The following is a 25,807-nucleotide window of genomic DNA, read 5'->3' as shown; positions in this document are numbered from 1 at the left end:
AACAAAATGTTTTGATTAAATTTTTTTGTTATAAACTATAAAATACACTACGAAATTTTTTCAATTCTCTCAACTGTTTGAAATTATTAAAAATAAATTTCTAATTGAATGCAACTAGAATGTTATAAATTTCTTTAAAATCATAATTCAATACACTTGAATTTCTAAAAATTTTAATAAACTATCTTAAAATTTTGATTGAATACAGGTTGAATTTCAAAAAATTATTTACAATTTAAATTAAATATGTCTAAATTCATTAAAGAGAATTAAAATCCATTTAAAATCTCAGTTGAATCCGTCCGGCTAAAATCGAGTTATAGAGGACATAAAGGGGAACCGCCTGCAAGCATATGCGTGTTGACCCGTTTGCCTTTAATGCCTCCGATGCGCACCTCAAAAACAAAACCTATAAATAATACAATACAAACTTGGACATAAAATATTGCAACCTAAAATCCAAAAAAATGGACGAGAAAGCCGACAACAAAACCGGGGAAATCGAGGAAACGGGTCCAAAATCCGACGGGTCTTCTCCTAATCTGAATCTCAAAACTACGAGGACGAAGGTTCCAGAAGTGGAAGTCTGCCTGTATCGACAAGGGAAAGGCCACATTTTGCATTGTCATTGCCCAATCAAGTGCCACATCAAACATAATCCTTAACAGAAAGACGAACGGAAATATGAGATTGTCCCAAAATTCAGACTTGAGGTATGACTTTGGAATGAAAGAGTAGGACGATTTAGTAGACAGCTGTTATTTTGTCTTTAAAAAAAAAATAGTAATTAAAAAGGTTTGAAAATTTTAAGTTTTAACGATCAAGAAAAAAATAAAGAGTAAAATAAATAATACAATGATTAATTTTTAATTTTTAATTTAAAAATATGATTTTTCGTTAAAGTAAACAATATCAGTAATTTTTAATTAAAATTCTCTTTAAAAAATTGGTTTAAAAAAATATTTTCTTCCTTGCTGAGCTTTTTGATACCGTTGGATCAAAAAAATAAAATGGGTGGGTCGATCGATCGTAATTGACTCGTTACTAGCCAGTTCCCAGTATTCTTTTCGGAGTTTTGAGTTTACTTTACCCTACGGTTGTCTGTAGATCTCAAATTTGATCTGTGCTGCCTGCCAAGACATCCCTGGAGTAACAATTGATGGATTCATCGTCCAAAGACGATCCGATGTATGACGTGTTCTTGAGTTCTGGAGGTGAAGACACACGCACGACCTTCACGGACCACCTCTACTGTACATTAGAAGAGGACCGATTCAACGTCTTCATGTACGGAGACGAATACGATTGCAAGCTAGAAAAAAGTAATAGAGCTATACCAGAGCACCTGATTCAAGAAATCGAAAGGTCTAAGGTTGCCGTCGTCGTCTTCTCAAGAGGGTATCCGGAGTCCGCGTGGTGTCTCGAGGAGCTGGTGAAGATCATGGAGTGCAGAAAAACACTGGGTCAAATGGTTTTTCCAATCTTCTATGATGTTGATTCCTCAGATGTCGTGAACCAGAGTGGTAGTTTTGCACAGGCGTTTCAGAAATATGAACAGGAAGTTAAGGAAGAAAAGGTACTTCTCTGGAGAAAGGCTCTTAATGAAGCTGGAAGTTTGGCCGGATTCAATTTTCGAGAAACTGACGGTGTTGGAACCAAATCTGCCGGGTAATTACTTTCTTATTTCCTTTTTATTTTCTCTACTTTGTGTGGCTGAAATTTCCCTTCCATTTTATTTATTGATCCATTTCTTCTAATCTTTCAAGTTCAAAAATTTAGGTTATTAAAATTTGATAAGAGTTTAATTTAAAAGCTATAATAATTTTAGCAGTTGAATAAAATTTTAATAATCCGGATTTTTAAAATTGGTAGATTAAGAGAAAGAGATCCAGTGATGATTCATTTCCTTATCTAAGCACTAGATACTCAGTGCTATGATTTGATGGTATAATTTTTTATTTAGAAGTGAGAGATTTAAGTTCGAATCTCATAGATGACGAATTCGATACCAAATTAGGTTCTTCATTGTATAACTTAGCCGCACTTCTTATTTTCTTAATGTAAAAAATATCGATGTATTAAAAAAAATCTCTTTCTCAATTAAAAGAGACTAAAATGATTATTTAATCTTCTCCTACAAAAAAATAATAAGCAATAATGTAATTTTATAAATTTATTTATTTATTTATTTTTAGTGAAGCCTAAAGATATCTCTAATATTAAAAAAAAAAAAAAAAAAAAAAAAAAACCCTCCCACTCCCTCCCTCTCCTTTCCAAATTTTTTTTCAAATACTAATAAGTTTTAAAAACCATTTAGTTTCCAATTTTCGATTTTAATTTTAAATTTGTAACTTCAGTTTTGAGTTTTTGAAAAAAAAATCCCGAAAACCAAAATGTAAAGTTTGTGATTAATGTGATCTTGAAGTCGCATAATAAATTTTTACTTTCGCTTTTTTGAATTTTAACAACCAGGAATGAAAGAAATTTTATCAGGAACGTTGTTTCTCAGATCACTGGAAAACTGAGCAGAAACAATCACTTAGTGTTACCTACCAAGCTAGTTGGAATAGATTCTCGCGTGCGAGAAATTAGTAAGCATTTAGATGTTGGAGGATCAAATGATGTTCGCATAATTGGAATTTTGGGTATGTGTGGACTGGGTAAGACAACGGTTGCAAAAGCCGTTTTCAACAAACATCATCATAGTTTTGACGGTGCAAGTTTCATTGTCTACCTCTCATGTGGTTCATCCATCCAATTCAAGGCTTTGTGGTTCTGATGTATGAATTAATCTCCTTTTCACTTGCATATAACCCTTTTCTTAGTTCCTCTGTTGTTGTTGTTGTTGGTTTGTATTTAATTTTCAACTATTTTTTGTAATAGGGAACGGAAGACATTGAAGGACTCGCTTTAGATATGCAAGAGTCTGATGAGTGTAGCTTCAGTACAGAAGCATTTAGAAAGATGCAGAGTCTGAGATTGCTCAAACTCAATAACATAAAGCTCACTGGAAGTTACGACAATCTTTCCAAAGAGTTAAGATGGTTGTGTTGGCATGGATTTCCTCTGAAGGTCATACCTAAAGATTTCGATCAATCAAACCTAGTTGCTATTGACCTGAGCTATAGCAAACTCATACGAGTTTGGGTGGATACTGATGTGGTATGATACGATCTCAAACAAATTATTAATTATTTTCTTCAGCTTCTGTGAATACCAATATCTTGCTTTCTCTCTCTTCTATTTGAATTTTTTTTTTCTTTTCTTTTCTTTCTTTTTTTTAAAATTTTTATTTTATTTTATTTTAATTCCCTAGCAGCTGCTCAAGAATCTGAAAATCATCAATCTCAGTCATTCCCATTGCCTAACAGAATCACCAGATCTTTCCAAAGTCCCAAATCTTGAAAAACTGATATTGGTAAACTGTGTAAGATTGTTTAAGATTCACCCATCAATTGGGCATCTTGAAAGACTTTCGTTGGTAAATCTTGAAGACTGCAAAACGCTTCAGTATTTTCCAGGGGATTTCTGTAAGTCAAAATCAGTTGAGACTCTTATTCTTAAAGGCTGTACAGGATTTATAAAACTGAAGGACGAGTATTTTCCAGGGGAGATGGTATCATCGACAACACTTCAAGCAAGCCATACAATGACGAGGAAATTACCATCCTCAATAGCAGGATTGAAGAACCTGAGATCTGTGCTCCTTTATTTGAATGGCTTAAATTCTTTGACACTTTTAGGTCTTGGAAACTGCGGTTTAACTGATGATGCAATCCCTAAGGATCTTGGAAGTCTACTTTCCTTAGAAATATTGGAGCTAGATGGCAATTTGTTTTATAGCCTACCTAGCCTCAGTGGACTCTCCAAGCTTAAAATGTTAGATTTGAGTTATTGCAAAAATCTTGTTGAAATCCCAGATTTACCAAGTAGTTCGGAAATCTTGAGAGCCAATCAGTGCATTGCACTCGCAAAACTGCCAAATTTTTCAGAAATGTCAAGTATGGTAGAACTGCATATAAATCACTCCCCCAAACTCACTGAGATTCCAGGCTTGCATAAGTCGTTAAACACTATGAGAAGGATTCATATGGAAGGCTGCACCAATCTCACTGCTGATTTTAGGAAGAACATGCTACAGGTCTCTCTCTCTCTCATACACACACACGCACACACATACGCACACACATAGATCCACACAGACACGCCTAAGACATGCATGTATTTCTTATGCATAAGAATGACATGTACATGCTGAGTTTTAGGAAGAACATCCTACAGATCTCTCTCTAAGAGCTGTATTCTCCTCCTCTTTCTATCACATGCCCACAGAGGACCTGTACTGTACATGTACATGACACACGCATGCATAATTAAGGCTATTGCTTATACAAAGTAATCGGGCCTTACATGGTATGCTCTAGGGATGGACTTCTTGCGGACATGGTGACATTTTTCTCGATGGAATTTATGATATTCTGGTGTGGTTTCAGTTTGTTGTTATTCATGAGCCCAAAAATGTGCATTTTAAAGTGCCTCAAATTATTGGTCATAATTTTAGAGGATTGACTCCGTGCTGTGTTTTCGAAACGTATTGTCCTGGATTAACTGTTACAAATTTACAAAGGGTAAAGCTTTTTGCACATCTGGGGAGATTCTGCCTCTAGTGTAGCTAATAGTGTACTCCGTTTGCAAAGTGTATTATCAAATAATGTACTCCATTTGCACAGTTACAGAGGCTCATGGGAGAGGAAGAGTGATGAAAACAAGAGTTAATCTATTCTGGGATGATGGTGATGGCGGTGATGCATACTCTGGCAATGACGAGATTGGTGCCGTACCAAGCAATACTTCATCTGACGAGGTTTGTACTTCCGAAATTATTAGAGTTATATCGTATATTTGCCAAATTTTGGCATCTAAGTCTAGGTTTTAGTTATTTTTATATTTTGTCCTATTTTTGTTTTTGGTTTTCTATATAATTGAACTTCTTTAAATTAATAGCCTCGAGACCCAGGAAGACTATTATTTAGTAAAATATTAAATATTCGATAAATTAAAATTTTATTAATTTATCAACGTATTTTTTATTTTATTAAATAATATAAATTGTATTTAGTTTCATATCTCAAAGATGTAAAGAAATCAACAATCAACCATAGTTGTATACTCTTCTTTCCTAGACTCTTCCATCTCCCTCAGTCCACACCGACAGTTGTCCACCCATGGCTTCCGATCTCAAAAAGCGTGTGAAGGAGGCGTTCATCTAGAACCCCTTGGAGTTGGCCGTAGCATCTGTCAAGCCAAAATACAGGCATGAATTCTACCAGAAGCCAGAAGAAGTGGTTGTGACTATATTCACCAAGGGCATGGCAGCCAAAGACGTTAATGTTGAATTTGGTGAACAAATAATAAATGTTAGCATTGATGTTGCTGGTGAAGATACATATTATTTTCAGCCTCGCTTATTTGCAAAAGATAATACCTACAAAGTGCAGATTTGACGTTCTGTCCACCAAAGTTGAAATTCGCCGGCTAAAGCTGAACCACTACATTGGACATCTCTTAAATTCAGCAAGGACAACTCTGTTCCACTAAGGGTCAGTGGTCCAGTTGCTGGGGTGTCAAGTCCAGACTACCCATCCCTGAAACCAGAAAAGGTAGACTGGGGTAGGGCGGGGGGCCAAGCGATGGGGCAGGAAGAACTTAATTCACGTGCGGAAAATTTTATCCTGAGATTCAATCAAGATCTAGCGATGAGCAGACGAAAAAGGAGACAAGACATGCTGAGGGAAAATTTTATCCTGATATTCAATCAAGATCTATCTGGGAGTGATTTTATTGGTTGTACGGACAATGATTAGTTTTCCAATTAGTCTTTGGCGCTACTCTGGTTTGGATGATGACTCTCTCTTAAGAAATCAACCGGAATTGGGGTATTCGCTTTTGTGCATTGTACAGTCGAAACTGATCCACTGAATTAAAAAATAGAAATGACATTAATTAACAAGAGGTATGTAAATCACCACATTAAAAATGTCCTGCCCCAAACTGTTAGCGAAGGGCATGAACTCTGGACCACCACTAAAGTAAACAATCACTCACCTTAAATCTATATGGAGTCTGAAAAATTCTATCAATACTCACTCGACCAGAAAACCTTATATAACAAAAATTCCCCCATACTTTCCCCAAAAGGGTAATAAATTCCCTTTCCTTACACCTAGCTCCACATGAGCTATTACATTTCTTCTATCAAATCTCATTTTTCTCTATTGAAACATTATTAGTTTTGTCTCCTAAACTTAAGAAAGCCCTCTCACGCTCCACTAATAATTTTTATGATATCATCATCTTCATGCATTGTTACTGAAGAAAGTTGAGATTTCACCATAAAACTAATTGGCAATATGTTATATAGGGAATAGTCCCACCTCTTATAGGTCCTTGTATGTTTTGTTCCCTCTCCAATGTGTGACTTTGTCTTCACATTCTCACACGCCCCCTCACATGTGGCAAATTTTCAAACCTAACACGTGGACAATACAAACAGGGGGATGTGAGCACATGTGACCATTAGGCTTTACACATGGGTCAACCTATTTGAATACCATGAAGAAAGTTAAGGTTCCACCATAAAACTAATTGACAATATGAAGAGCAACTCAACCTCTTATAAGCCCTTTGCATAGTTTGGTCGCTCATCTATCTTCGTCCTCACATTCTCACAGTTAGCACTATTCTTCACATAATTGATCTTCAATTTCAAATTTTCCAGCTCTCTATTCCTCATTTTGTGTCCATCCCGAATTCTAGCAACCCTAACTCAACCAATTTGATTAATCATGTCAAATGACTCGACCTAACAAAGGCCCTACAAAGGCACCATTCAAACTTACAACAAGTTCATATTGCAGCACACTAAATAGCAAACCTTGCCCAACGGGCAAGAGCTCTGGGGAGCTGTGCAAGGGACAGATCCAACCCAAACAATAGCATCATATCCAAAGGTTAAACTTTAAGTTTTTAGATCAAATCCAACAATTAATCATGCAACGATACTACGTGTTTTTAGGTACAAAAGAGAAAAATTGCTATTTAACAATTCAACAATAACTATCCACCAACTTCATTCATGGAAGAGTCTTACTCTTATATCAAAGTGTAGAAGTATCACTTCAAAACTTTCTTTGTTGCTTCTACACGCGGTTTCTGTGAGAATATGGAATTATCGTACGTTGATAAGTTAAAGAAAGCTTCTAAGGAGTTAAACTACTCCTCCCCATTCCCCATGAGACATGGGTTATTAGTTACTGAACAAAAATTTAACTTCCATCACGCCCCACTAATCTTACACAGGCATATAAACTAGTTTGCTAATCGTCAATTAGTAAACTTCATTTTCACCGAAGATGCTTGGATAAGCTGACTGCCAAGATAAATTCATTTTCCAAGAAGATCGTATAACATGTAACATTTCTGCCCATGAAGTTTCACCTATCAATCTATGACTACAAGTTACAACCAAAGCCTACCCTAGTTTCCCTTCTGGGGTAAGAGACCAGATTTCGAACTGTTCGCTATGTACAGATCCAAGATCAAGTGCATTACATAAATTACAAGCGCACTAGACGTACCCAAGTATGTAATGCTATTTAAGGATTGAGTTTGCATCATGTGGTAACCCGTGTTACCCGTCCTTTATTTTTTTTAATTTTTTTTTAAAAGGGACTAGTTGGTGGCTTCGTTACAGCAGTCCACCATTTTGGAGGCCGGAAGACTCACAGATGCATTTTACGTTACCTATCATTTCCATAAGACGCTAAGTTAAAGAAAATAAGACGATGGCAGTTAAGACCAAAAGTAAATTACTAAACAGATTGCCACCCAAAACAAGTTTAGCAGCCACCTCTTCCAGCTTTCTATAAAAATTCCGATGCACTTCATTGTGGATGCATTGCACATCCATAGCATAATCTCTGTGGTCTTCCACCACCATTAAACCCTGCAGTCGCTGCCTCAATATCTCCATGGCATCATCCAACCCACAAAAGTTCTTAAAAACGAGAGGCTTGAGAACTGATGTTGTCCTGAGTTGCAGAAGATTCTTAAGCGCAACGAGGGCCTGCATACCGTTGCAAATAATGAGAAACTAATCATCATAAATGCCATCATAAAAGTCACCAACTGTGCGTAGGCTACTCTCTATAACATGGTTTTCGGGAAGCCATTGCCCGTCTCTTGTCAGCAACTTGTGCCAAGGCTCAACCTTTACGGAACCATAGCTGCTGAGCCGTGGAAAATTTGGAGGAGACACCTTACAGGAGGGATGGTGAAGCCTTGTATTTCTTCACCACGTTGAAGATCAAGGGCTCCCACATCGGTTACAAGACAGGCAAGAATTGGTCCTGGCATGGAGAGACAGGCACCACCGATGTTGAAGCTGCTTATCCCAAGGATGGAAACATCTTTGTTTTGGGCTATGCCAAAAGATTTCACCACAATAGCAGCAAATCGACATCTCGTCAAGAGGTTCCTGGATTATGTATGAATACAGCCTCAAAGACTATTCATCTGTTGTTGGCAATGATGGTGATGAGCTAGTTTTGCTCTGCCAACTCAGAAAGAGCGATAGGACCACGGAGAAGAGGAAGAGAAAGTTTAAGGCTACTAATGGTGGCGGCGACTGTGATGATACTGTAATGCAATCAAAAGGCAAGAAGAAAACTCCAAGAAAAATTGATGATAAATTGGCGGCTGATGATCCTATTTCTACTCCCGCTTCCATGTCCATTCATGATGCTGTGGGTGAGCCATACAGCAACATGCTACTGCTTTCTCCAGAGAAGAATGAAGAGCCGGTGATGGCATGTGCTTCCTACTTGACTGATTTAGCTAGGGTTTGTTATTTTGGCTGGGCGTCGTATCATGTAGGGTTTAGGGTTAATGGCTAATATGATTTTACTAACAGAAGAAAACACTTGATAATGAATATGAAAATACAAAATCCATAAGGCGTTTTTCAATTGACAAACTCGTCATCTTCTCCACTGTGCAATGGCACAAGGCCACCAAGTGTTACAACTCAAAACGAAAGAACATTTCACAATCTAGATAATGACATTCAAAGGACACCAGAACCCTAATCACTTAGTTAAGCAAGTTTGATAACCAACACCTGGTTAGTGCCATAGAATATATGCTTCATCAATTGTCAGGCAGTCTCATCGCTACTTCAGATGGTGGTCGTAAAGTGCAAACCATCAGATCAACGACAATTTGAATTCCAAGGATAAATATATGAAGCCCATTGTAAACCTTACTGTTTAGTCACAACTGCGCAATGGCTCAAGTGCCGGTGAGACATCTAATATGTGGTGATCCAATGCTTTCAGAGGTCATGGATGGCTCTTAGTTCCATAACTTGACAAAACATTGTGTAGTCGGAACTATAGAGCAGGATGAAGAAACATAAGTGCGCATGCAAGGAAGCACAGTACCTGATCGAGTGAATTTCTCAGCTTGCTCTCCATTTCTTCGATCATTCTTCCCATGTTACAAATATGGCCTTCCTGAATTGAGAGGTGCATATTCATCTACAAAGCCAAAAAGAAAGAGTACTTGATCCATCCCAACATATCATACAAATAGTACATGCAAAAGATTTTAAGTGATCATTCAAACAGCAAATCTTGTGTTTAATTAGTTTAAAACATATCAGCTCCAACAATATAACACAATTAATCAAAAAATTGATTTATACCACAATCAATCAAAAAATTGATTCATACAGATTTCACAGCACTTACATTGGCGTACATCAAGTTATTTTATCACAACTATCAAGAGAGAGAAGAGTTGTTCACTATAACTTTCAATAGCTAAAAGGTGTTGAAACTCCTATTTTGGTCAGCACTAAATAAAGCACATGAAGTGTATACCTCAATCACATGTAAGTGTGAAAGAGGGTTGAGTGTCAGGACTATATGAACACCTTCACCACAGATCTACGTTGTTCCTACCATGACAAGTAGAGTTTACCCCAATCACATGTATAGCATCCCATGCCCCCACCTGCAGAAAACCTCTCCTACCTTGTCCTGTCTTGGAGCCATCTGAATCCCCTCAAATAATAAAAAACAGCATGTATACATGTAAAAGAACATAAATTGAAAGTTTAGGCAGTATACCTTTCTTTAGTAAAAAGCAGCCTACAAAACCTTCGTTATCATCCTCGCACATATAAACTGACGAAATGCCACCTTCATAGTACCTACCAAATTACCGGTTAACCAAGCTATACGAAATCTTCAGAATGAAACAAAGAACTGAACCATTATGCTAAATAAATTGCACGACGATACTTTCGATACATTCTTGCATTTTTCTTTCTTTTCTTTGTTTTTTTTTTTATGAAAATTAGGTAATGGAAGAAATATTATTTTAGAAGTGTTTTATACAGTTTAACCTATGCAAAGAATAACACAAGAACAAGGTAAGTAAAGGACCTCTCTGGTCACAATAAATGGCGAAGATGTTGTTTGCTTCAACTTCAAGTCCTCAACTCTAAAGATGGGAGGCTGCTGTCTTCTAGGGGCGGATGATATTTGTTTGACCAAGGCGATCTACATGGAAATATAGTAGCACAAAAATATCAACATGGACAATCGATATTCACAGAACAGAAACGATTATAAGAAAAAATAAACTACTAGATTACATAGTTATACATGTATTGCACTAATCACACCAATTAAATCAGCATATGAACCAAAACAATAAGTTATATAAATCAAAATATATCAAACATCCAGATTCACAAATCAAGGCCAGATCTGCTACCTCTAAAATGTCCCTAAAAAATGTAGCAATTAAAGTGTAAAACATCAGAAAACTAACACCAATGCATCAAAATTGACAAAGATTTGAGGGTTTTACCTGTAAGAGTCTGCGTCTCTGTTATATTCACACAAAATGAATTGCTTCCCGTATTCCATATCGCACAAATCCTGAATTTTGGGAAACCAGAGAGCAGCACGGTGACTTTAAAATTTGAATTTGAAGAGAACCCTTTTTTTTTTTTTTTTGGGATTAAAATGAAACCCTTGAGAAAGAAAATGGAAAGTGAAAATTGAATTGGAATTTCTCGGGAAACAAACAGGGGAGAACCAGGAGGGGCTGATCGACTTGAGAGAGGAGATCAGAGGAGTGCTGGGGGAGAAGGGAGAGAAGGGCGGATAGAGGCGTCTCGGTGTGCTTGGGAGGCATCCGATGCATCAGTCTCATCGCCGCTTCCATCTTCCCTTTCTTTTCTTTTTTCTTTTTTTTTTTCAAGTTCGAAATTCTGTTTTGATTTCTTTCGTTTCACGAGTCTCTAATTATTTTTTGGGTTGTTTGGTTGTTCGGGTTGATAAAATTCCTAGAACGAAAAAAAAAAAGGCGCCTTGTTTTGTTTGACCCGAGTTTCCTCGCGGGAACTCCTCAACACCCCATTCACACAGTTATTTGTGACTATATTATTATGATAAATTTTATTTAAACTCGTTAATAATCTTTCCACATCCGACTTTTATGTATACCATGTCTTAGAATCTGGATGTTCTAACTTTTATGTTTTTGGATGTTTTATTTTTCATAATACTATTCACAATCTTGTTCCCTCCATTCCAGTGGATTGTCAAACCGTCGCAAGTTTGATTTCATTGATTTGGACGTTTCTGACTAAAACCACTTTATGTGGCTACAAGACGTGAATCTCCACTTGACTATCAAGAAGCTGAGAAACCATTTGTAGCCAACAATGGTATAGAAGAACTAAATAAGCCTCTGTCATGATCTTCATTCAAAGATTTATGCCTGAAACATAACAAACGGAAGTAACTCCCTAACAAGGATTCCATGGCTATTTAGCTCACTCCTACAGACCGTTTAATCATGAAAGTTCTTGCCTGAAGCATACCATGAGTATGATTTTGTAGTTTATAAATCCGATTGAATTTTGACTGGAGAATACTTTTCTCGTCCTTCCTTATTTTTAACTCGCTTCAAAAACAGCAGCATAGAGAGTGGAAGTTTACCAAATTCTCGGATCTGATTACTACCAAAAACGTGTGAGAAAGGTATAGACCCAGCTTCAGCTGGAGTCTACCAAACGGTATAGACCCAGTTCGGCTGAAATTTACCGAATGGCTTAACCCAGTTCGGTCCAAGCCCACCAAAATATATGCTCTGCTTCGGCGCAGAGGCATACCGAACAAACCTCTCCAGCTTCAATTGGAACATTTCGAACTTAAGTATGGGTTTGCCTCTCTCACAATCCAATTTCGAGTTTGTTTTTACAACATATGGTAGAATTAGGGCCTGTCAAGGTGTGGCATCACAACTCGAAGTGTGATCCTTGGCATCTAAGACCTAAAACTTCAAGAATAAGGGATATTGTTCCCAAACCTCAACCTTGCAGAATCTAATTCAATCTTAGTGGAATAGATTCAGTGGTTATGCACCTCTTCATGCCCCTAACAATGTCGTTAAGGAGTACCATCTCATAATCAATATGTGAGACTAATTTTGCTCCAAAATTTTGACATGGATGACCTTGTTGGGGGAATCTCTTTAGTAACTTTGGTTTACTTTGTGGATAATCTTATCGATTTTTTCCTTGATAATGCCAGAAAGTTTAGAAGATTGGATAATACCAGAAAGTTTATATCGAAGGTTTTCGAGAAGTATTGCATTTTTTTTTTTGGGTTTATAATTGGACATTGAATTCCCATGTTCACCCCAAAACAGCCTCGCAGAGTGATCATAAAAGTTAATTGATCGCTGGACCTTGGTGAACCCACCAAGCTGTTGGTTTCTTGAGCTATGCAATCATGTACACAACTATGTTGATCTGCTTTGAGGCCATTGCCACCTAACCTATTCGACATTACAGTTGGTTACTAGGTATAAACCTGACGTTTCATACTTACACATTTGGGTGTGCATTCCATGTGCCAAGTTTACGCCACCGCAACGTACCAACATGGTTCCTTAAAGAAGGATGTGAATCTTTGTTGATTATGATTTTCCTTCGCACAAGCTCTTTACAACCCTTGCATGCAATCTCTTTTACCGCTCATTTTGTGAATTGTCACTTCAATGAGACAGTCTTCTGGCTTTTAGATGGAGATAAGAATGTCAAAGTTCCTGTAGAACGACGTAGATTTGCATGGACATTGCCCATTATGTCTTATATCCACACAAGTGTGATAAGTATGTGTGATGTATTCTAACTTTCAGAATGTTGATCCAGACGCATTCCTTTGATCTAGCTAAAGTGACAAGATCATATACTAGCTACAAACATGCATGCAAGGATATACGTACTTAACGGACGTTGAGCCAACATTCCTGAAGGGTGTTGGCTACCTATGTTGGGCGACTTGGTACCTTGGCGGATGGTCAATCAATCTGTTCTTGGCCTAAAGCACGACATATCACTCGGTTCATAAGATTCACTTCCCTAGAAGAGAAAGATCACGACACAACATGAATCCATAATCGATTGTCATCTCAAATAATTTCCACCTCAAGAGATTAATCTGGATTACTTCTGAGACTTGAAGTTCTTGGTCCAGTATACTAGTTTAGATAAGATATGGAATTGGAATGAGATTATCATCGATGATGTTTTCACTTATATGGTAGCTACGGACATAAATGAAAACAGACGATTTCGAATTACGTTCTGTTGATTAGTAACAACATAGAACTAATTGGACAACTAAGATTACAATCTATGCTGTCCAAGGTAATCCTATTGTGTTGCAAGTGGGAAAGGAAACGTAATGAGATGAATGAAATAACATTACTTACGGCGCAATGTTTCTCTCAAACACCCTGTGATTGACTGTAGAATTATGAATGTGGTTAGTGTTTCTCGATAGGAATATTGATACGGAGATTGACATGTAAGTTCTCGAAGAATTACATGAACTAGTTTAGAAACTAAGACCACGGAACACCCTCTCAACTTGTTTGAGGCGTTCACTTACGGATTGAAACAATCTGGCAGATGTGGTATACCTGTCTAAGTGATTATTTGATCAATTAGAGATATGAATTATGCCATTGCATGTTAAACTATGAAGTCATATTCCGAATTGCTAGAGTCATAGTTTATGTTGATGACATGCATCTCATTAAGACTCTAGAAGAGCTTGAGAAAACTGTCTAACACCTAAAGATGGAAATTGAGATGAGGATCTTGGGAAAACTCGTTTATGCCTTAACCTGAAGTTTTAGCGTTGTTTTGTGTTTTGACAGTATTTTGGTCTACTAGTCGAACTACACCCCAAAGGTGTTATCTTTTGAGTATACCTATGATCTTCCATACACTATATGAAAATGAGACCCTTGAAGAGGTTATGGAATCTAAAGTTCCATATCTGAGTTCAACTTTACGCTTTGTTGTACTTAGCTTATTATGTTAGACATGATATCTCCTTCGTTGTTGATCTATTAGTAAAGATGTAGCATCGTGCCTACATGCAACCACTGAATTGGTAATAAAGACGTTTTTTTTGCTACCCTGAAGGTACTACGGATTTGGGCTAATCCTAACACATCCCGAGCAGATCCGACCCCTTGATCATCGAAATGATCCCAGCCTTGTTTGTTATGTTGATGCAAGATGCTTATCAAACCAACAAAAGGGACATCCCCAAATGTCTATGTCTTTACCATTAGGGATACTGTAATATCTTGGGGGTTCAACGATATAACCTTAGTTGTGAATATTCAAATCATTCCAAGACTCACCTCACTTCATTATGCCACATGTGAGACATGGTTAAGAGCTATTATTGAGCATATTCGAAGTACATGAGATGTCTTCATCCATCGTTGAGTCTTAACGACAATCTATGAAGACTATGCCGCATTTATCAACCCGACAAAGACATGATACATCAACGAAGTCAACGCCAAGAGATATTGCTTCTACACCATATCAGCAAAGCATCAGGAGATTGATGTTATGCAAGCCGATCCCAGACAACCTTGCCGACCTTTACATGACGTCTCTGCCGAAGTCTACTTTCTCAAAACTTGTCTGAGGAATTGGTATGCCTAACTATTCATATGCAATGCTTGTCGTTCTTATTTGGAAATTTTGTCAAACTCAACGGAAGTTTCCAAAAGTATACTCATTTAATCTTAATGTACTTTTTTTCCTACGATTAGGAGCACTTTTCCCACTGGGTTTTTGCTACCTAACTAGGTTTTGACGAGGCACCCATCTTGGGCTGGTCATACCTTTGTGAGCTCTTTTACTTACATCCAGAAGACGTATAATTTTGACTTAGTGCAACTTCTCACCTTTCTCCTTAGTCTATGGGTTTTTTCTCCCACCTTGGGTTTTACCATAACGAGGTTTTGTAAGTTCTACCTTTTATGCATGCTTCCGTTGTTTTGAAACTCGCATTCACTCATTGTGTCGACGACTTCATCAAGTATATTTACTTCATCGTTGAAGACCTGATGCGTCATTTACTTGAGTATTTACACACTCAAGGGGGAGTGTTGCAGTCCTATTAGATTAGAAATGTGATTGTGTAAATCCTATAATATCTGAGATATCTCTTTGACTAGATATTATTCTATTAGAGTTGTAATCCTATTAGGGTAAGGAATTTACCTTCCTTACTACTATAAATAAAGGCATAATGGGATGACATAACAAACACCTCACAGTTACACATCTCTCTTTCTCTCTATGCCACCGCACCCTCTTTATGCCCTTTATATTGTTTAGTGAATTAGGCGTACAACAATATATAGATTGTATAATGAAAGCTATGATATTTCATAGTTCGAAATAAAAACTTGAGCAAACAGATTGTGAAATTGATAGTAGTACAATTTGGTCAATCGATGACATTTGTGCGGATTCTTTATACTTGTATCTACATTTTTCAATCAAATATTCAATTGTGCTACAACATTCTACGATTACATCGAAATAAGAGTTCAGAGGTGATTTTTACTATTTATAAGAAATTCGAATTTCGAACAGTAAATAAGCACCTGATTTTATCATATAGGAGAACAATGAAAAAAACTGTTAAGAAATATATAACAAACCTCATGGCAGCAACAATTTGCAAGTTGAGATGACAGCTTGGCATTCACAGCCTCTAATTCCTGGATTTTTATTTGCAAATAGGTTATTAAAACTATACATTTGTTAAAAAAATGTAAATACTTTGAAATACATCTTGTAGTATAGGAATGATTGGTTGAGAAGGCGTGTAGAGCTCCAGTATGCTTATCGGCTTGGGTTTTCGCACCACCTCATTCTCTCAGTCTACCTTTATTGGCAGCGTCACTTGTGGGACTCTCACAAGCTTCTTTGTTTGCTTCTACTTGGAGGTTGCGTTCGAAGAAAGTTTCATTGATGGATTATGGGTCTTCCTTCCTCCCATCTCTGAGGCACTATGATGCATGGACATGGACATGAATATGGAGATACGACACTATAGGGGAATACGTCAAATTTCTAAAAATGAAGACACGATACGACAGTGATATGGTAATTAAAAATAATATAAATAAATAAATATATCTAAATATTATAAAATAAGCATTCAAATATACTATTCATGTTCAAATTTATTTTGATAAACATCAAACATTTAAAAAGATAATCCACTAAACAACTAAATTAGTCTTCAAACTTGAAAAACTAAAAAGAACATCCAAACGACTTAAAAAGTAAAAAGAAAGAGTCCATCATTCTCGAACTAACTTTTTCATTTCTACAAAAGCTTCATCAGTAACCTTGTTGCAAGAGACAATCCCATTCCCATACATTTTTAACAAATGAAACTTGACCGTGGAGTAGGATCCTTTGAAAATATTTTGACAATAGTTGCATTGGAACACAGTACCTCTTCTTCCATTTCCCACTCCTTCGAGCTTTTTGACATACTTCCACAGTGTACCATGATCATTTTCCTAAAGGGAATTGTTATTAGCACTCCTAAAATCTCATTTGGCACTCCAAACTTTCTATAATTAGAAAGAAAAATACACTTGTGAGGAGCGTAGAATGAAATTTTTGGAGTGCTAATAACAGTTCCCTTCCTAAATTGCTAACATGTAAATTGTAATAATCAATCCAAAGTAATCGCATAAAATGTTAAGAAAACTAACAAAAAGGATTTGAAAACTTTGAGTTTTAACGATAAGGACAAAATAAAAGGTAAAGTGAATAGTACCAGGATTGACTTTTTAGTGTAAAAATGTAGTTTTTGTTAAAATAAACAATACCGAGAGTTTTTCGTTAAAGTTCATTAAAATGTTACAAGTAAAATTTATACTAAGCGATCAACAAAGCAATATAAAAGCACATATAAATATATTATAATCTAAAATTATTCTACATCACTAACAATAATATTATTATAATAAGCAAAAACGGAAAAGCCGAAGGAGCTTTTCGTTTGTTTTTGGGCCTTAGCCCTTTTTTAGGCCCTTGAGGTGTACTTTGTAAGGTCAATTTTTGCTTTGTATTTATAGTGTGGGCCCTTGTTAGCCTTGTTCTGTAAATTTTCTATGGCAATAATATTAACCGTTTATACCCGGAAAAAAAAAAAAAAAAAAAAAAAAGAAAAGAGAAAGAGTATGTGATAGCGATTCTAGGTTTATTGTAAGGTTCTTATTTTTTTGGGTCAATGTGTAGTTGACTTCCTTTGCTAGTTCGATTCAAAAACCATCTGATCCTGGTTCCATTTTGCAGTTCCGGTCAGACATGATCGGTGAACAGATGGAGAACCCGGGCAGCAAGTACGACGTGTTCTTGAGCTTTAGAGGTGAAATACGCAAGGGCTTCACGGACCACTTCTACCTTAGATTAAAAGACTACGAGTTCAATGTCTTTCTGGACGAGGACGAATTGCCTAGAGGGGATCCTATAACAGAAAAACTGAAGCAAGCAATCAAAGAGTCCAGGCTTGCTGTCATCATGTTCTCAAAGCGGTATGCGGAATCGAGATGGTGTCTTGAGGAGCTGGTGGAGATCATGGAGTGCAGAAGAACTAAGGGTCAATTTGTTTTCCCAATTTTCTACGATGTTGATCCTTCAGATGTCAGGCATCAGACTGGTAGTTTTGCAACCGCGTTTCAGAACCATGAACAGAGGTTTACGGAAGAAAAGGTCCGGGAGTGGAGAAACGCTCTTACTGCAGCTGCAGAGTTGAGCGGCGAGCATTTTCAAGTGAATAACGGGTAGTAACTTGCTTATTTCCTTTAACAAGTAATTCTTTGAATCGTTCTGTTTTTCAAAATATAATCGCAAAGCTTTGAAACTCTGATACGAGGATTAATATATAAACGCTTGATCTATCTCTCTAGATATTAGTGTGTTGGTGATGAATGTTTAGAAGTTTAACTAGTATATTCGACTCTTACACACTCCTAATGAATGTTTAGAAGTTTAACTAGTAAATCTTACTTTTTCTTAATTATGAATTTTAATTCCAGGCGTGAAGCAAGGTTTATCAGGAAAGTTGTTGAGCAGATCGCTATAAAACTGCAGAATGGATGCTTAAACGTAGCCACAAATCCAGTTGGAATAGATTCTCGCCTGCAAAAATTCAGTAATTATTTAGATGTTGGAGGATCAAATGTTGTTCGCATAATTGGAATTTGGGGGATGGGCGGGCTAGGTAAGTCAACAATTGCGAAAGCCATTTTCAACACATACCAGCACAGGTTTGATGGTGCATGTTTTCTTGAAAATGTGGGAAATGAGAAATTGGTTGATTTGCAAAACATGCTTCTGTCTAAAATCTTGAGATCGGCCAACATAAATGTGAGTACAGTCGATGAAGGGACGGAGAAGATAAAAACAAGACTTGGCAACATAAGGGTTCTTGTCATAATTGATGATGTAGACAGTGTGGCACAGATAAATGCATTAGCTATAAAACGTGACTCATTTGGTCCAGGAAGTAGAATTGTTATAACAACAAGAGATCAAAATTTGCTAAAGACACCTGTAGTGGTGGATGAGGCATGTTCTCTACCAACAATGGATAACGAGGAAGCTCTTGAGCTCCTTAGTTGGCATGCGTTTGGAAAAAGTTCTCCTAATGAAGGATATCGCAAGGTCTCAAGAGAAGCTGTTGATTATTGTGGGGGTTTACCACTTGCACTTGAAGCTGTAGGTTCTTACCTATGCACAAAAACCACAAGTGAATGGACAGATGCATTGAAAAAATGGAAAAGAGTGCAGCCTAGCATAACTCACAAAATTTTTAAGGTAAGTTATGACGGGCTTACTGATGACAAGGTGAAGGATATATTCCTTGACATATCCTGTTTCTTTATTGGAATGAACAAGCACCATGTCCTGGCAATATTGGATGGGTGTGACAGTAATCCAGCAATAGGTATTAAGGAACTCGAGGAGCGATGCCTTGTAACTGTTGATCCAGAAGGCAATCTGATGATGCATTGTTTGATTCGAGACACGGGCAGAGAAATCGTACGTGCTAAATCCCCTAAGAAGCTTGAAAGTCGCTGTAGATTGTGGCATCATGAGGATGTAAAACACGTATTGATGAAAAAATGTGTAAGTACATCTTCAATCAAATTGCATTTAATACATGTTTGTAATAAATGAGAAAAAAGATTCTGATTTTATTTACTGAATTATTTGAAAATTATCCCTGTAACACAGATGACTAATGTTGATTGTTCAAACAAAACTGATGTCTAAGCAAACTCTTGTCATTGATCCAGTACTGGTGCTCTGCACTGGTTAAAGTCTAAGCAAATAACCCTTGTCTTACTTTAGTTTCTTTTGCTTTCTAACAGGAAAAGAAAAAAATCGAAGGAATCGCATTAGATTTTTCAGAACCTGACAAGCTTAGCGTCAGTACAGAAGCATTCAGAAAGATGCTGAACCTGAGATTACTCAAAATAAGAGGCGTAAAGTTCACTGGAGACTGCAAACATCTTCCTGAAGAGTTAAGATGGTTAAGTTTGTCTGACTTTCCTCTGCAGGCCATACCAGAAGATTTTAATCAACCAAACGTAGTTGACATCGACCTGAGTTATAGCAATATAAAAGTCTGGAATGACAACGTGGTACGATACAAACCCAACCAAACTATCAATTCTTTCCACTTGGTTTTTTACATATCAACATCATGCTGTCTCTCTTCTATTTGAATTTTGATACTTGTTTTCCCTTTTTGTTTCACAGTCACTTGAAAAGTTGAAGTTTCTCAATCTTGGTTATTGTGATCACCTGAAACAATCACCAGACTTTTCAAGAATCCCAAATATTGAGATATTGATACTCGAAGCCTGTAAGAGTTTGTCCGAGATTCACCACTCTGTAGTACAATTGAAGAACCTTAAGTATTTGTCTGTTGCAAAATGCAAAAATCTTCAGGAAATCCCAGATTTACCAACAAATTTGGAAATCCTGAAAGCGGATGAGTGCATTGCATTGAAAAAGATGCCAGATTTTTCAGAAATGTTGAGTATGGTAGAACTGCATCTGAATCACTCCCCCAAACTCACTAAGATTCTAGGCTTGCATAAGTCGTTAAACACCATGAGAAGGATTCATATGGCAGGGTGCACCAATCTCACTGCTGCTTTTAGAAAAGCAATCCTACAGGTCCTCTCTCTCTCTCTCTCTCTCTCTCTCTCTCTCTCTCTCTCTGTGCACCCATCCGTATACAGCTTATCCATACATGCATTTATTAACTCTTTGTACAAATCTTACTCCATGGCATAGGGATGGGGCGTGAGCAGAAATGGTGATCTTTTTTGTCCACGAAATGATCTTCTATCTGGGTTTACATGCGTTGACCCTAAGGATGAAATAGTTTCTTCTCTTTTCATCCCCGGAAATGATCTTCCATCAGGGTTTACATACTTTGACCCTAAGGAAGAAATAGTTGTGCCGCAATGTTTTGGTGATGATGCAAAAGCATTGACTCTGTGCATCGTTTATTCTTGCGACGACTCCCAATCTAGTGATTCACTTTGCATCCGTGTTGAAAATCGTACCAAAGAAACTGAGATTTCAAGCTGTCCAATGTATGCCACCGTACTAAATCGCCATGAAAGTTATATTTGGCTGGGACGTTTATCAAACAATACGCTCAATGTGAACGGTGGGGACAAGATAAATGTTGGTGCGCACTTTGTAGGACACGGGAGTACAGACGATATTCATCTCAGGGTGCAGAAAATAGGGGTTTACCTGGAGCAGGAAAATGTAGTCGATGAATTTTCCAATCCTATGACACTTTCCAGTGAGTATGACAAGGAGGTCAATCTTATGCAAGACAAGGTGAGACTCTCATCTGAGGAGAATCTGTCTCGTAAAAGACAGAGGTATGACAAGGATGTCAATCTTATGCAAGACCAGGTGAGACTCTCATCTGAGGAGAATGGATCTCGTAAAAGGCGGGGCTATGACAAGGATGTCAATCTTACGCAAGACGAGGTGAGACTCTCATATGAGGAGAATCGATCTCGTAAAAGACTGAGGTCTAACGGTGTTGAAAGAAATGCACAAGAAATTGATGCCCCAATAAACAGCTGCATGGACTAGGAGAAAAAAAAGGTGCGTAAAACAGAACTGGAGCCATTAGAAGATTTTTTTTTACTGAAAATATGACTTTAGTATCTGAGACTTAATTTTGTTGACATAAAACTCAATATAAGTTTTTTACTCGAATAAAACTCATTGACTAGAATACACATCAGCAAATTCATTAGTTATGTTTGACTTTACCCATTTAAAAATTTTTCGATGCCAAAAGTGTTACGAACTTTTTTTTTTGAAATATTGTATTTTATTCTCAAGACATGTGAAATGATTAATTTACCTGAGTGAGTGTCTTAATTAATTTTCGAGCCTCAACTCGAAACTTGGGTTTGGGAGGAAGATGTATGAGACAATAAAACCCTACCCAAAATTTGGGTTTGGGAGTAAAAAAAATAAAAAATAAAAATCCCCTGAGGCACGCCTAGGCAGCTCTGGCAACGCCTTCCGCCCACTCCCTTAAAACAGAGGCGGCAACCCTCAAGTCCAGTCTCACAGGGCGCCCAGGCGCACCCTAAGGCGAGCTTTTTAAAACATTGCTCTCTAGCACCAAGAGAAGAAGGCTCTCACTCTCACTTACCTTCACAAATCAAACCTAAATTTTACATATTCGAAGTCTGTGGGATGCAAGGATCACAATGGTAGTCTTGCATGTGAGATCGGTGCAGTGTGGAACTCGACACCATTGAACCCGAGAGCTTGAAGCTCTCAAACTTAACAAGGTGAGGCCTCTGTCTATCCTTTGAATTTCCGGGTTTAATCATGTTGTTTTTCACCCCGTTGTGTTAGTTTTATGTTGAAACTCGAGGGTTTCGACCTCTGCAATTTTCTGTACCTTCGAACCTAGCCCCATCGACGAATTCCGGTGAAATGCTGTTGAGTTTGAAGTCGGTGGGTGTCCTAGTACGTCTATTCTCTCCCAGTTGTTTTTGTGATAATTGGGATGAGGTTTTGAACTCCATAATCGAGTCCTAACCCCTGCATGCACCATATATCTTTTTCTAGTTCCCGGCGAGTGTGAACGGACGAACTTCGGCGAGTTCATGTCTAGTGGTGCACGGACCCCGTTGGAATCGAACCCAGGTAATTAACCTAGTTGCATGTGAGTTTTTATCTTCACTCGTTGAAATCGAGGTGGATTTAACCTCTCATCGTCCTAAAAAGGGTCTAGGTAAGTTCCTGATCATATTTAGGACTAAATTACAAAAATTTTGGCATTCAAATCTTTCAAGTCGAGCTCGGATTGGTCCTAATTGAAATCTGGAATTTTCTTCTGTTTTCGGCGAGAATCCGGCAACCAGCGATGGTGACGAGTGATGATCATCTGTTAACCTTAATAGCGGGAACTGAGATTCCGTTATCTACTATCAGAGCAGGTATATTCCGTTAACTCACTTAAAACCTCATCATACCGACAATGGCAAGTGTGAAGTCTACTCGTCGAACTACGGCAGCGAGTACGACGTTAATGGCCCACGGCGGCGTGTGACGGTGCATGACCCAATCGCTGCGGCACGTGCAGGACCCGTGACCTAGCCATGGGTTTTCGGTGTTCTGAATCACATGACACGATTCATTTGTGCAAATTCATTGTAGTTTTTGGCAATTTTCCATAAAATGTTGATTAAAGATTAACTTAGCTTTATATGATTATTATAAGCTTATTAGAGGATCGAAAGAGTTTAGGCAAGGAGCCTATTGAGGAGGGACGCTTTACTTGTGAGTGGATTCCTTTGAAAACCTAAATGTTTTTACGATTATATATAAATATATATATTTATATGCCTTTATATGCGGATGCATATTACTTATGTTAGTCTTTGATAAGACTTCTTGGAACCGATTTTCCAGCACCGTGGAATGAAACTTGTAGATGAAGAACAGGCCAATACCGTGAGTCTGAGTGCCGTTCTCGGCATGGAGGCTCCCGATGCTTAAGTCAATGATTGTAGAGTGGTGTAAAGTGCATTTCTGGGGTGTGATGGGCTTACATGTGGTAAGGGGTCAACATGCATATTTATAGGCCTCCTGCGAAGTTGGTCCACGTCACTCAACATTCTCCTGCATGTTCGGGAATAAAGGGTCTGACGAGGCGACTGATCTGACATACGAACGCCACATCGGAGAAGGACACTTTGACTGTTCTCCATCGTGGGTGAGAGGAGTGGCTGCGCCAGACTGTGTCACCTGGCACATCACGTGGCCCAGAAGGTACTGTGGAGGCTAGCATGCGCACCCTAGTACCTGAAGAGTTGGTGGAGTCTGTACCCTGGATTAACCTGGTTCACTCCGGAGTTGAGTATTTTGTATTTGATAATATCGGGGAATCACGTGATTAGATTGGTCCTCTTTGAGGTTAGGCTTAGCTTTCAATTCACTCTAAGTCTTGCCATAGGGTGCGGGCTTATGTTATGTCCACTTCAAAGAGGTGATATTTCGGGGTCTTATAAGACTTATGCTTGAATTGTATTTAGATGGTATCTTGAGATCATTGGTGATTTATTTTCACTGCATGGTTATCATATATATAGCTAGTTATGACCGTATGACTTATTGCAGGTACCTTCTTTCTAGTAGAGGCTAGAATGTGCTACTAGACGCTAGATATCGATTAGATAGATGTCACTTCACCTGCTTGCTATACATTACGTTATTTGTGATTGATTTACTTTCTTTGATATGACGAGCAAGATTGAGTTGATCTTGACTACTATTATTTTAGTATTACTATGTATGTAGTTTTCACTTGATATGTTTTCAAAATAGGGACTATCATGTTGAATGATTTTAAATGTGATAAAACTGGTCCACTTACATTTTGTTTTGTCGACCCCTTCAGGACGTAAAGAAAAATAAAGAGAACACTGGTGGTGACGAGTGGGCTTGGCAATGAGGCTTTCATCATTTGGATTTAGGGTAATGGTTCATTTACTAAGTTTTATCTTTATTTGTAATAGTTGTATGATCACACTTTTGATTATGCGTAACACTACACTTTTATGTGTTTATGGTTGTGTGAAACTTCTAGCTGCTCTAATGTGATGTGATAATAACGAGAGTTAATCCCGAGATAATTTGTGTCCCCAAGTGGGGAGGTTGATAAGTGAACTTGTAGAAGCTTTGGATTTCTTAGTGATAAATGTTTTTGTTCAAATTCTTGCACATCATAAATATCTTACTACGGCTTCGTCATTAAGTTGGTCTATGATGTCATCTCTCAATGGGGTCATATGGTTAATTTAGTGTCGGCCAACACATTATGGGCCTATAACTTGTGTTATTGGGGTCGGGGTGTGTCAGTTTGGTATCAAAGCATGGTTAGGGAAAACATACATTTGCATTGTATGATGCAAGTAATTGTGCTAATTATTTAATGTCTACTTGGCAAATTATGCCGCCTAAGTGTGAACGTATTCCTATTCCGGGATTACAACAGTTAACTAAGGCATTAGCCCAACTGATTCCAAATGTGAATCGTGGTCGCACTTAGGCGAAAATTGCTGTGAGCCATTGTTGCCAAAATTAGATTAACTAAAATCAACCCAATTAAGTCCAAATTTTAATGCTCGCAAGTGTACGAATCGTAAAGTAGTATAGTAGGCAAGCATAAGATCATTCCAACTAAGATTGAAATAATTCTAATTATCTAACTTAATTTGTATTGCACTTGAATTGAAATGGAAAAATTGATGATTTGAGAAAGAACTTTGAAATTGTAAACGTAAATAATAATCAAATGAGCTTAAATAAATGACAAGAACAACAAAGAAATCAAATTATAAATCAATTACGATAGACACTAGAGCATCCGATTCACCATAACCAATCCAACTCAATTCCTACAGTTAATTATTAATGAGTAATCATCCAAATTGACAGTCTAATTTCTTTAATTCATATAGTATCCATGACATCTAGATTACTATGTATACTCATATGTGCTAACAATCTGTGTCATCTAGATTACTAAACACACACGAGTTCATTAACGATTTGTGAACTACTTAAGAGACCGCATGAAACCTAATGTATGGCATCCACATCAAGGAATTCATGGTACCCTATGCAAGACACTAAAACCGAATTAACAACATGATATCTGCGTTAACTTGCATCACATACACTCAACTCAAACCAAGGTGGTGGCCAATCACCAAGATTAAAACTAAGCTCATAAGCACAGCAAAATGA

The 25,807-nt window shown here is 37.5% G+C and overlaps 4 protein-coding genes across 9 annotated transcripts in view; 3 read left to right on the top strand and 1 right to left on the bottom strand.

The window, feature by feature from the left end:
- The first annotated feature begins 1,050 nt into the window (after positions 1 to 1,050).
- LOC103934681 overlaps positions 1,051 to 25,807 on the top strand; it is a 59,991-nt gene continuing 35,234 nt past the window's right edge. The window contains exon 1 of the mRNA XM_048580969.1: positions 1,051 to 1,668. Coding sequence (XP_048436926.1) covers positions 1,160 to 1,668 — 509 coding nt within the window. The 5' untranslated portion in view covers positions 1,051 to 1,159. The remainder of the gene's footprint in view (positions 1,669 to 25,807) is intronic.
- On the top strand, positions 2,885 to 5,174 carry LOC103939106 (disease resistance protein RPV1). Of its 2 annotated transcripts, XM_048580976.1 has the most exons (4): positions 2,885 to 3,162; positions 3,320 to 3,530; positions 3,609 to 4,141; positions 4,731 to 5,174. In XM_048580976.1, the coding sequence occupies exons 1-4, from the start codon at positions 2,917 to 2,919 to the stop codon at positions 4,758 to 4,760; spliced, it is 1,020 nt and encodes a 339-aa protein (XP_048436933.1). In that variant the 5' UTR covers positions 2,885 to 2,916; the 3' UTR covers positions 4,761 to 5,174. The 2 variants fall into 2 exon arrangements, with proteins under 2 accessions (XP_048436933.1, XP_048436932.1); XM_048580975.1 differs by having other exon boundaries at positions 3,320 to 4,141.
- LOC103939104 lies at positions 7,799 to 11,484 on the bottom strand. Of its 5 annotated transcripts, none has more exons than XR_007257154.1 (5): positions 10,939 to 11,484; positions 10,509 to 10,625; positions 9,942 to 10,273; positions 9,501 to 9,596; positions 7,799 to 8,125 (listed from the first exon to the last, which is right to left on the bottom strand). XR_007257154.1 is itself a non-coding variant. In XM_048580984.1 (2 exons), exons 1-2 carry the CDS (start codon positions 9,594 to 9,596, stop codon positions 7,823 to 7,825), a joined length of 399 nt encoding a protein of 132 aa, XP_048436941.1. In that variant the 5' UTR covers positions 9,597 to 9,907; the 3' UTR covers positions 7,799 to 7,822. The 5 variants fall into 5 exon arrangements, 1 of the variants encoding a protein (XP_048436941.1); XR_007257155.1 differs by lacking the exon at positions 7,799 to 8,125 and having other exon boundaries at positions 8,594 to 9,596; positions 9,942 to 10,115; positions 10,191 to 10,273; XR_007257156.1 differs by lacking the exon at positions 7,799 to 8,125 and having other exon boundaries at positions 8,593 to 9,596; positions 9,942 to 10,262.
- LOC103939097 (disease resistance protein RPV1) lies at positions 17,686 to 24,770 on the top strand. The gene is made up of 6 exons (XM_048580974.1): positions 17,686 to 18,270; positions 18,526 to 19,618; positions 19,864 to 20,136; positions 20,255 to 20,677; positions 20,798 to 21,634; positions 24,456 to 24,770. Exons 1-5 carry the CDS (start codon positions 17,795 to 17,797, stop codon positions 21,620 to 21,622), a joined length of 3,090 nt encoding a protein of 1,029 aa, XP_048436931.1. The 5' UTR covers positions 17,686 to 17,794; the 3' UTR covers positions 21,623 to 21,634; positions 24,456 to 24,770.

This window comes from the organism of the source record quoted next, unplaced genomic scaffold (genome assembly GCF_019419815.1).
Source record: "Pyrus x bretschneideri cultivar Hongxiangsu unplaced genomic scaffold, Pyrus_bretschneideri_v1 Contig16, whole genome shotgun sequence".
NCBI lineage: Eukaryota > Viridiplantae > Streptophyta > Magnoliopsida > Rosales > Rosaceae > Pyrus > Pyrus x bretschneideri.
The sequence above is the reverse complement of the archived record's forward strand: the minus strand, read 5'-3'. Positions and strand labels throughout refer to the sequence as shown.

Bases quoted from the DNA above. Each gene is read 5' to 3' on its own strand.
- LOC103939106 (XM_048580975.1), top strand. From the start codon at position 2,917: ATGCAAGAGTCTGATGAGTGTAGCTTCAGTACAGAAGCATTTAGAAAG. The intron at 3,163-3,319 runs GTATGATACGAT...ATTCCCTAGCAG, and splicing joins TTTGGGTGGATACTGATGTG to CTGCTCAAGAATCTGAAAAT. The intron at 4,142-4,730 runs GTCTCTCTCTCT...CCATTTGCACAG, and splicing joins TTAGGAAGAACATGCTACAG to TTACAGAGGCTCATGGGAGA.
- LOC103939104 (XM_048580984.1), bottom strand. From the start codon at position 9,596: ATGAATATGCACCTCTCAATTCAGGAAGGCCATATTTGTAACATGGGA. The intron at 8,126-9,500 runs GTACTGTGCTTC...AACGGTATGCAG, and splicing joins TGAGAAATTCACTCGATCAG to GCCCTCGTTGCGCTTAAGAA.
- LOC103939097 (XM_048580974.1), top strand. From the start codon at position 17,795: ATGATCGGTGAACAGATGGAGAACCCGGGCAGCAAGTACGACGTGTTC. The intron at 19,619-19,863 runs GTAAGTACATCT...GCTTTCTAACAG, and splicing joins ACGTATTGATGAAAAAATGT to GAAAAGAAAAAAATCGAAGG. The intron at 20,137-20,254 runs GTACGATACAAA...TTTGTTTCACAG, and splicing joins AAGTCTGGAATGACAACGTG to TCACTTGAAAAGTTGAAGTT.